Source organism: Parus major, chromosome 20, assembly GCF_001522545.3.
Source record: "Parus major isolate Abel chromosome 20, Parus_major1.1, whole genome shotgun sequence".
NCBI classification, from domain to species: Eukaryota; Metazoa; Chordata; class Aves; order Passeriformes; family Paridae; genus Parus; species Parus major.
Genome location: NC_031788.1, coordinates 14,454,522 through 14,465,295, shown reverse-complemented (window position 1 = coordinate 14,465,295; position 10,774 = coordinate 14,454,522). Strand labels below are relative to the sequence as shown.

Here is a 10,774-nt window from a genome sequence, read left to right as displayed (position 1 = left end):
TGCATTTGTTCTGTTGTGCCAGGCCTGATTCTTTGCTTTTAGCCCTGGAAATTCTGCAGACCTAATCTTTCTTCGCTTGCAGGTTGGTTTGTCCATTGCCCTCTTCTTTTTCTACTTGAACCTGTTAGTTCCCAGCACTGGTTCAAACCCCACAGTTCTAAAGCATCAAACCAGTTTTTCCTTTTCTACCGTAACATGAGTCTGTGGTCTCCCCCCCAGCTTTAGAGGACTGCACAAACAGGAAGAGTTCAGCTCTACACTGTCAGTTTGAGCTGAAATCAAACCCAACTTTCCCCTTACCATTCAAACTTCCGACTGCTCCCCAAGCCATACAAGTATATTGGTACTTAAAACTGCTCAACACAATGCAGGGTGAAGGAACTAAAGGGTGGAACAGAAAATAAGATCAACCTTCTTCCCTTAAAATATAAACCAACTTTTAATAATAAAAACATCTCTCAGGTTTTCAGTGAGAATAACACATACATTTCAGTGTAAAACAGTGCACAGTGTAAATGCCCTTGGACATCCTTCTCAGCATCTCTCGTGTTGCCAGAGGCTGCAGGCATGGGCCAGGATCCTGCCCAGGTTGTTCTGTGGAGCACAGCTGATGGGGACACAGACAGGGCTTGCCCAACGGCTTCTTTTTTACTTTGGGGTGTTCATGTGGTTTTATAGTACTAAGTACATTTGAAATTGAGGATTCAGTGAAGAATCATCCATTTTTTCTTCAAGTAGCAAATGATAAGAGTAATGTTTCCAAAATTAGCAAAAAGTGCATTGAAATAGAGATCTGCTTATCTGGTTGCAGTCCAGAATGGACCCCCAGTACCAAATCTATATCCCAAAGCTGGCAGTCCATGGGCTGTCCTAGTTCCCCCCAGCCTTGCTGTAGATCAACAGAAACAGTTAAAAGAAATAAAAAAAAAAGATAAAATAAAAAAGGAATTTCCTTCCCCAAAATTATTTCAGTCTGTGGGAGAAGAAAACAAATATTGAAAAATTAAGAAACAAGATTAAGAACAAACTGCATTCCCACAACTTGTCATAAACAGTTTTGTGTTCAAGAGAAGATTAGAAAAATTAAAGAAACTTTCATGTCCAAATGAAAACATCCAGTTTTAGTTTTTGAGTTGCTTTGGATGTTAATAAAATAAAATTAAGCCCACTAAAAAACAAACAACACAAATAAAACCCCCAAACCTTTATTTTCTAAAATATACATTACTGCAAAGCGCTCCTGGGTTTCCTGACTGGGAGCTGTTTAAAGGAGGCTGCGGAGGAACAGGAAATGGGAGTTTCTTGTATGCCTGCCACGTTAGGGAGGGTTGGTCATGTTAAGGCACTCACTCCAAAGGAACATCATTTCTGTCCTGAGACTGCTGACATGCTTTCATTAGTTTCAGCCAGTAATTTGGAAAAAAACTACAGTGCTTAGGGCAATACCGACAGAATGGAAAATGATTTTTCAAACAAGAAAAAATAAAGAACATTATATACATTATTCCTTTTTTCTTTTAACTTAAAAGCATCCCTAATACATCTTAATAACTGTATTAAATTCTACTTAAATATTGAAGGTTTTAAATAATGTCGATTTTTCAGTCAGCTGGGAGTAGCTGTGTAACTGCCAGTATATTGGTCCCATTTTAAACAATATAATTTTTATTTTAACCTTGTACATGTAATAAGATGATTGAAAACACATATTATTCCACTCCACATAAATAAGTATAGTTCTTCTGACCTGTTTTAAAAACTACATCTGTTCAAATAATCAGATTATAAGACTGTATTTTTTCTTTATAATGTTCTCTTAAAAATCCTACACTCCTCTTCACTAGCACTGTATTCCAGAGTACACAATCACAGGGCATTAGTAAAAAGAGTTAATCAAAAACCTGAAAGCTACAGTAAGTGAAATGAAATAATGATAAGAAGTATTATGGAATGTATACTCTGCAGCATAGAGAGATTCTCTCACTGGGCCAAAGTGGAAAATTACTCCAGAAGAAATTCTTTATGTTCCTATTTGAATAAACCATAAGTTGTGCTATTCTTTGCTCAAAAGTGCAGGTCATTTCTTGAAAAAGAGGGGTTTATGAAACTACCACTAAAGGATGTTGTCCAAAAACCTGCTGGCAGTTAAATGGGTGCCTGGGGCAGGACAGGGAGAGAGGCGTGTCCAGCATCATTTTCTGAACCAAGCTGTATCTTGAAGTCCACAGCTTTCTGGTGGTTGCACAAACAAGTCGCCAGGAGAACTGCGCTTTCTTGAATAATGGTAATTTTCCAGGCATCTGGCAAATGCCAGCAGCCATTCCTGCCTGTGGTGCTTGCTTCAAGAATTTCTTCAAGAAGTCAAAGAAATAGATGGATCCTGCATGGGCTCCAGGAGTTCGAAGGCAGATTCCTGATGCCTGGGCCAGCAGGTCCCTCTGGTCCAGAGCACAGCAGCACCACTGGGGTCAGTCCGTAGGGTCCTCGGCCAGGGCTCCTCAGAGCGGAGTGCTCTTGTGGGGCTGCCAAGAGGTGCCTCTTACTTCTATAAATCCCCCTCTGTAGGCGGCTGGCACAACCTATAGAGTCTTTAGTACAGAGGAAAAGTAGGGAATTAAAGATCATAGGGATAATAACAAAGTTGCTGGAATTATGTATGAGGGTCAGCAGCTTCTTTGTTATTCTGCAAGTTTTAGAGGTAATGACATATCAAGAATTCTCCTATTTTTAATCTTAGTAATTGCAACTTTAGAAGTACCACTAGCCACTTGTTAACTAAAGTATTTACAATCATTGTTTACAATATTATTTGAGACTCTCCATCACTTCTTAATTTTGGCTCAGTTTGGTTCTTCAACAGAGCCTTCTCTCTTTTTCTATTTCTTTTGGTTTTAAAGTCAGTTCAGAATTTTTCCTGAACAGAAAAGTTCTCCCCCCTTACACAGGCTTGGATACCAAACACATAAAAATAAACATATCTGCTTGTTGTTGTGCTTGAACAAGTCTTAAAATTAAGAGTCATCTTTTCTGAGAATTTTTTTGACTCACAAGATTATCAAATTGTGAACAGTGGTTAAACCTAAGCACATGTTGACTTGTCATTCATGTATGACTTTGTGAGCTTTTTCTTGGCTTTTTCTTCTTTATATCAGAATAAACTCAAGTCTTTTATAACTTCTCTTTCAAGACAGCTATTACAGATTTGTGCTAAGAAATATAATCCTGAGAGTTAGTTCACCAGATCTCTTTTTAACTTTGCTCAGTTTTATTTCGCATTATGGTGGAACCCAGCAGGAACACACATATCTGATCTTTGTTGCCCTGAAATAATTAAAGTAAATAGTTCTGGAATTTATCATTGTGATTTAGAGTGTATTCAAAAGAAAAAAATGCCTCATCTTGTGATTTGTTTTTAAAACTGCTTCTTTTTGAAGGTAACATGGTTATGGCCATAACAATGGAGCCAAAGTAATGTATGGTCATTAATAAGGCAAAATAACTACACTGTCAAAACACTGATGGATGGCACCTGGGCCATAGTACAGCAGCCAACACCAGAGCTTTGTTTGTTTTTGAAATATCAATTACAATGCAACAGAAGGATAAGGTTCTAAATGCAACATTCTACTCTTTAACGTCTCTGAGAAAATGAACCAAGACTAGAGAAAGTTAGAGGAAGCATCACCACAGTCTCTAAAGTTTAAATTAATTTTCTGTGAACACTTTGAGGAGTGGATAGGAGAGAAAAAAGAAAAATTAAAAGAGGGGCTAATTTAGACTAACTCAGAAGTCTCAATGGGTGAATAAGGTATCAGTGTTTAAGGAAGTCTTCTTAACACGGAACCAATGTGCTCTTTGGAGGACTCAGGCACTAGCAAACACATTTGTTCTGTCTGAAGATATGGCACAGACTCTGCTGGACCTTTTCTAAAATGGATTCTGAACTGTTTTGCCTTCATGTAAACAATGCCATTAACAACAGCAGAATCAGAAGTTTCTCTAGTATTTGTACAGACGGATTCTGCATATATTGTCATCTAAACCACGACACATCGTTACTGCCATTGTGGGAAAATGCTATGTTACAATTTATTAAAGAACATTCTTTTCTCTCTGAGAGGTGAAATTGGAAGAAACTGACCCAAGAGACTTTACTTAAAAGTAAAGATATTATTCTCTCATAGAGAGAAATGAACATCTCTGTCTCCCATTAGGTGCAGTAGGATTCACAAATGTACAGTTTTTCATAGCTGCCTTCTAGACAAACCCATATACAACCCTGGGCAACTGAGGTTCCTCTTAGGGCTGCATTACTGCGTGGTTACTCTGACTGGAAATGCTTGCTCTTAAACCTGCTCTGCTAGAACTAAATCATCAGACTCTTGTAAGCACACTACTGTATTATTTGTGCATATCTGCAATCATATTTGCTGTCCAGGAATTTTTCTTTCTAAACATTCCAGCGATGACTGTCCATCACTAGCTTTGCCAACTCATAGAAACAGTCCAAAACAGATCAGCTATGTTTGATTCAGAAAATACAGAAACCTTTGAATCTGATGATCTGCAAATCATAAGCAGCAAAGTTGATTAATCTACAGTGTGTATTTAGTTTGGTACAGGGAGAAAAAAGAATATTATTTTTTCTCCTTTTTTCCACTACTGCAACTAAGATCACCTTTGCTTATAGCAGGAACTCCACAATTGTTACAGAAACAAAATCAGCACTCAGAGAAAATGTATAATTCATAATAACCTACCGAGGTGCATGCTGTGGCATTTGGTCCATCACTTTCAGATTCTTGGCAGAGATTTCAACCCTCGGTCCCTGTGGAAAAAGAGAATTTATGGTACTGACAGTATTGATAAAGCAAACGATCCTTAGGAAAAAATATAATGGAAGTATAATTCCTATTTGAGAATCCATTAACTACTTCAAAAAGATTTTGAATCCATTGGGTGGATACAATTATCATCTATATTAACTTAAAAGATAAATTAGTCACAAAGCACTTTACAAGCACTGCTGTCTAGCACTAGGTAATTTCTGCTATTTTAACACTGTGATTGAGACTTGGATTTCTTCTGTACAGAAATTGTCTTAAATATACTGCACATTCTTTCTTTTCTAACCTTTAAGGCACACACAATATATACTGAGGCATAGATTTGAATTGTTGTAGGGGCTGAACATGCAAAAGTTAACAGTGCTGCTGTCACACACAGGTGTAATAATTCAGCCATCAGTAGGAGTTGGGATATGTAGGTTTGCAGCGCACAAAGTACCGTGCCACACCAAAATAAACTGGGTTTTGCATCATTATGTTACTGGACAATGGTGGCACGCAGCAGACACATGCGAACACTTACCTGCTTCCGCATGATGTCTGTAGCTTGCATGATACACTTGGGCAGGAGTCCATGGCTGCGGGCCAGTATGGCTGCTTGCTCCAGGGACACACTCAGTGTACTCCTGAACAAGGGAACAAGAGTTAGGAAATCACAGATCATAGCTTCAAAAGTATAAACAAGTAAGTATAGACTTACTTGTTAGGTATTGCTTCTGTTAGCTATTTACTTTTATTTACTTTTGTAGATTTTCTTACATACAAAACTATTAAATGACCTCAGTCTTGTTGCACCTGCACAGTGCAATTGTTTGAGTCTCCAGCATCATTACTACAAGGCTGTGTGTCACTGCTGTTCTGCATTGATTCATCTTAAAAGAATTCACAAATTACTCTTTACTTTTGAGACACTGATAGAACAGTGGTGCGTTTCAATGTGTGTGCACACCAAGTTTCTAAAGCTATTTCTGAGCAACTTCCTAAATTTTCAGTGTGTGACTGAAGACAATGCTGACTACAAGTTCTGTGCAAGGAGATCACTTGGACAGTTGCATTGGATAATGCACTGAAACACAAAATCTTTTGTGTCAATACTATTATTAACAAAAGTAAAAGTTAGAACCTTCCCTGAAGTAAGGATGTCAGCAGATTTAGGTCCTTATTACATTCCCTTAAAATTTACCTTATTTTGTTTTGAATAGGATCACATCTCTAGAAAGGACAGAAGCTGCCATCATAGCAGCCATAACCAGGTTTAACCCTCATTCACCTCTGCATCCCAGTGGCACACATGGTGATGTGACAGGCTCCCAGACGGTAACAGAGCTCAGAGGATATGGGCAGCAGGCCAGCTCCTGAGGAGGCACTGCTGGAACATCCCGACTGCCCTGGCTTTGTACTAATGAAAGACTTCAGCAGCCTGCAAAGCTCATCCATTGCATTGATAGGACGAATAAGCTAAACAGAGCAATACAAAAACAATCAGTGGCATAACACCTTCAAGCTATAAAGACATTTACAAGTCTTTATCCTATTGTCTAAGCACAGTATTCTACACCACAGTAACTGCCACACATTAACAACTATTTAAAATATGTATGAATTCTGGAAGTGGCAAAATAAAACTACTTGGGCTTGGAACAATTTTTTATCACAAATCACACAGATTGTTTACAATGCGAATTACAAAAATTGCACAGTTGTTCCCTGCAGTAGCATCACATGCACATATCCACACGTCACCTGCCCAGTTAGACAGACTGCCTATACCTGAGATTCTGGGCAGCATTATTTTCTTGTTTTCTCTGCAATGAAGTGTACAAAGTGAACGAAGTGTAACTTGCAAATTGAACATTTGTTTGTTTTCATGCATCTGCCTGAGTGGGAAAAAGAGCTCATTCTGTCTGGTATCAGACACCGTGTTTGACAAGGGCAGGCAGGGTCACATACGGTCTTCTTAGTGCTGCAGTGAAGGGGGTTTGTGTCTACCCACATTCTGCACATTTTCTTCTCAACAAAAGAACTGTAGCCAAGTTTCAGAGAAATTCAGATTCCCTCATTGAGGTTGGGAATATTTTAAAATGCTGTTTGGGTATGGATAGATCTACCACACAGGTATGCCACAACTGGAATTTTGGAGATGTTGAAATAATACTTCTATGAGAGAATCTGTTGCAAAAAACCCCACAGAAACAATACCTGGTCAATCTTCACTGCAGTAGTATTGGAATCAGTGGGCAAATTTGATCTCTCTAGGTAAAATGTCCTGCAAAAAGGCCAACAGGTCCTACATTAGTTAGGTTTCCCCACTTCAAGCACATATATGTATACTATCTTGTATAAAACAGCACAGAAAGCTATGCTAAAAATCTTGCACTTGAAGATTTGCTTCCTTATTGAACCATAGTGACTGCAATAATTTACAGATTCTGTGCTAACGTATTCCAAATCCCCATTAAGAAAAATATAATTCTAGCTCTGCACAAAATTCTGAGGTCAAATCTGCATTCCTTCTGAATGGGCTAAACTACTGGAAGAAAATACCAAGCTTCCCACGCAATGAGGATCTCTATAAATCCTATTTGTGCAAAAACCGCATCAAGATCAAAACATCTTTTTCATTCAATTTTAAAGCCCTTAACAAGGAGTGCTCTGAAATTTTCAGTGTCTTTTAAGGCAAAGCAGAAGTACAAAATACCTGAGTTTACGGTAGTATTGCTGCACTTTTTCGAGTGAAATACCATTAATTTGCTGTGGGAGTTCTTCTAGAGATGAACCAGCTGGTTGTGACTGCCCCTCTGTACTCTCCAGAGCTGAAGAAGAAAACACTTTACTAAAGCTATGTTTTAATACCAGTGATTTTTAAAAATTATTTATCTCTGTATCATCTCATTTCTCAGTAGATGACTGTTGGATCATGCCAAGGCTGATTCTATTATTCTAAACATGTAATGCATTCCCTAGAATGGGAGTACAGTGGTAGTATCACAAAGGTGAGCTTCACAGAAGGCAGCTCTGTCTGACAGCAGTTACTCCCCACTGCTGGTCCCTTGAAAGAAATTTCCTTTGTTGTATTTTGGTGTGAATATTTACTTACCAAGTTGATTTCTAGCCCAGACGGTTCTGCCACAGTGTTTGCTTTTTAAAACACTTCTCTGTAGCCTGGGCACATCTCCTGATCCTACACTAGACCAAACCATCCATGTAGTCCAGTATAATGTCTCTATGGCTGAGACAGAAAAAAAGTCCCAAACCAGCACATCTTGTTCCCATGACTGTGTCTAATTCTAAAGTCTAGCACTCCCTAGGCTTTCCTAAAATAGAAATAACTGCTTCCTAAGTGAGTCTGTAGGTCTCAGCTGCTTTTTTTAAGAGCTTCATGGTCATTATTTTTGATCTTTCAAAATCAGCAGTTAGCTTCTTTTTCTCAAGAAAGCTTTTTATAGACACCTTTTGTAAAGAGAACTGTGTGCAGTTTCAAGGTTCCCCCATTCTGAAAACGAGCAGGCAGTTTGGAGAAGTAGTAGCTGTCAAGATAAAAGATAACCTTCAAGGCCTGACGACTTCCTTCGATGTGGTAGAAGACATGAGTATCTGGAGAGATAAAGATAAAACACTTGCTGCTTTACCACAGCAGGAGAATTGTGAAACTACTGCTATCTGAGTTTGTTAGGTTACCTAATGACATATCACATCTCCACCATAAGGTCAATAAGGAAGAGCCTTTGTGGAGAGAATGCAGGCTCTGAAACCTTATACTTAAAAGATCATAGTGTGACCTAGTATGATGTTTGATCCAAATACAGTAAATATGGTTAATAATTAGAATCTCATGTTGTTTCATGGCACTTCATAGCCAACAGACATGAAGAGAGAGATCTGGCAGGGTAAGACACAGGACACTGAAAAGCTGGGAATTCACCACAGGGAGCATGGTGCTAATTCTCTGTCATATTTCCTCCCCCCATATGGAATCACACAAATAAGGCACACTGGCACAGGCTACAGCTACACACACACCACCATTCCATCGTGTCAGTCCTGCTTTAGGGGCCCTATGCTTGCAGGGGAAGCTGAGGGAGCACAGTGGTGCTTCAGAGAAGCTGCCCAGTGCTCCCTAGGTGTGACACAGTCTCTCAGATTTACAATCATATTGGATATTAAACCATAGAACATACGGGGGGAAAAAAAAAAGTGCCTCAAAGAAACAGAGAATACTCACTTGCTACAAGACTTTCATCCAGCTGCTTGAAAAAAAAGGCAACTTTGTCTAGTTCAGCCAGAGTGACCTGGATGTCTTCCAGCATGGTGCGCTCCTCCTTCTGTAGGGCAAGGCCACAGAAACAAATAGGTTATTATCTGCCAGAAGATGAGTGACAGGAAGGTACTGTTGTTATGGGCATGTTTTGGTTCAAGAAACCTAAAGCAGAGTGCAGAGCTTTCCATTAGCTCCATCCCAGCCGGGAAATCACTAACAGCTTTTAAACTGAGTGATACATTAACCACCCTTTGCTTAGTTGTCATTTGATGTGATTCACAGAGCAGAGAGGTTCAAGAACTGCGTAAGTTTGAAGGGATCTCCTTCTCCAAACTTTATACACGCAAAGGTGAAGAACAGCTGAACAGTTACTGCAAAATGAATACTGATACATTCTGTGCAATGTAAACAAATAGCCTAGATAGTTTGGATTTTATTTTTTAAAAAATTTCCATACTCAATCTACAATGGCTACAAAGTAGAGAAAAGAACCTCCCTTCTCTATAATATCAGAGCTACCTGTCTGTTTGATGCCTCTCTTTCCTTAGCATTTTTAGAATTTCAGCAGATCTCCTGTAGCTGTGGCTCATCTGTTCATTAGGTGCAGATGAACTATGCAAACACAGCTCCTCTTCATTGTGCCTCAAGCCCCAGCACCACAGACCCGAGAGAGAGACTTCACTCTGTTTGTCTGAACTCCTGCAATACTCAGAAGTTCCTCACCCATTTGGGACATGCGTGTCCTCAGCAGGGGATGGCAGGGGACACTCGTGCCACCAACAGTTGGGCACTAAAACCTCTCTAAATGCGGCAGCATTGCTTCAAATATGAAGGCTGACTGTTTCCTGGTGTGTTCTAGTGTGACAATGGGTCCAGCATTTGTGAAGAGGTGAATATGACTGGATAAGGAATATGGCACTTGGTTGTCAGCTGTGGAAATCTCCGGTTTGCAGTAGTGAGAGTCTGAATACACTGGTGGAATACAGGGAAGAGGTTCAACCGCTCTGGCTCTGCTGACTGGCACAGAATCACACAGGCAAATGTAAGCAGACCTGAGGATACCACAACTCTTCATCTTACCACAGTGGGGGAGAGAAGAGACTGGTAGTTCAGTAAAACTCCAGTAGCTGCTATCTGTTCCAGCCATTTTCTGCTGGCATCTCTGCTGCTCTCTTCGTATTCCCCATTGTTGTTGTACCGATAGTTGAGGGCAGCCAGTAATTGCTCTGAAAAGGTGCAAATAGCAGCTACAACAGACTGACAGAAGATGGAATCACGTCTCAGCTGTAGCTCAGTATCTGCCAGAGAAGGGGAGAGAAGCATAAAGAAATCATGAATATACTCTTCCTCCTTCTTACTGCCAGCAAAGTAGTGTGTCTGTGCGTCTCTGTGTGTGTGTGTGTGTGTGTGTGTGTGCGCGCACATGACATTTGTCTTCTGCTGTAGCTTTGCACTGACTTCACAAGTAACCTCTCCTTGCTGTCTGACCTGGATGGACAGACAGACAGCACAGCTGGAACATGTGCATGTTCCAAAATTCTCTATCCAATTGACTGTTCATTATTCCCTCTGCAATCTGCATGCTCCTTCTGACTGGAAAGAAACTAAAGACTGGAAAGTAACTAACTCCTTAGTTACAGCTGTATCTGGACTGATTCCCTTCCTTTTA

The 10,774-nt window shown here is 39.7% G+C and overlaps 1 protein-coding gene across 3 annotated transcripts in view; it reads right to left on the bottom strand.

Moving 5' to 3' along the window:
• Positions 1-415: 415 nt before the first annotated feature.
• Positions 416-10,774, bottom strand: part of PREX1 (phosphatidylinositol-3,4,5-trisphosphate dependent Rac exchange factor 1) — a 127,487-nt gene continuing 117,128 nt past the window's right edge. For all 3 annotated transcript variants that reach the window (XM_015647498.3, XM_015647499.3, XM_015647497.3), the window contains exons 32-40: positions 10,186-10,403; positions 9,070-9,169; positions 8,298-8,441; positions 7,546-7,660; positions 7,047-7,113; positions 6,118-6,305; positions 5,371-5,473; positions 4,761-4,828; positions 416-2,588 (exon numbers count right to left, since the gene is read on the bottom strand). In XM_015647498.3, coding sequence (XP_015502984.1) covers positions 2,546-2,588; positions 4,761-4,828; positions 5,371-5,473; positions 6,118-6,305; positions 7,047-7,113; positions 7,546-7,660; positions 8,298-8,441; positions 9,070-9,169; positions 10,186-10,403 — 1,046 coding nt within the window. In that variant the 3' untranslated portion in view covers positions 416-2,545. The remainder of the gene's footprint in view (positions 2,589-4,760; positions 4,829-5,370; positions 5,474-6,117; positions 6,306-7,046; positions 7,114-7,545; positions 7,661-8,297; positions 8,442-9,069; positions 9,170-10,185; positions 10,404-10,774) is intronic.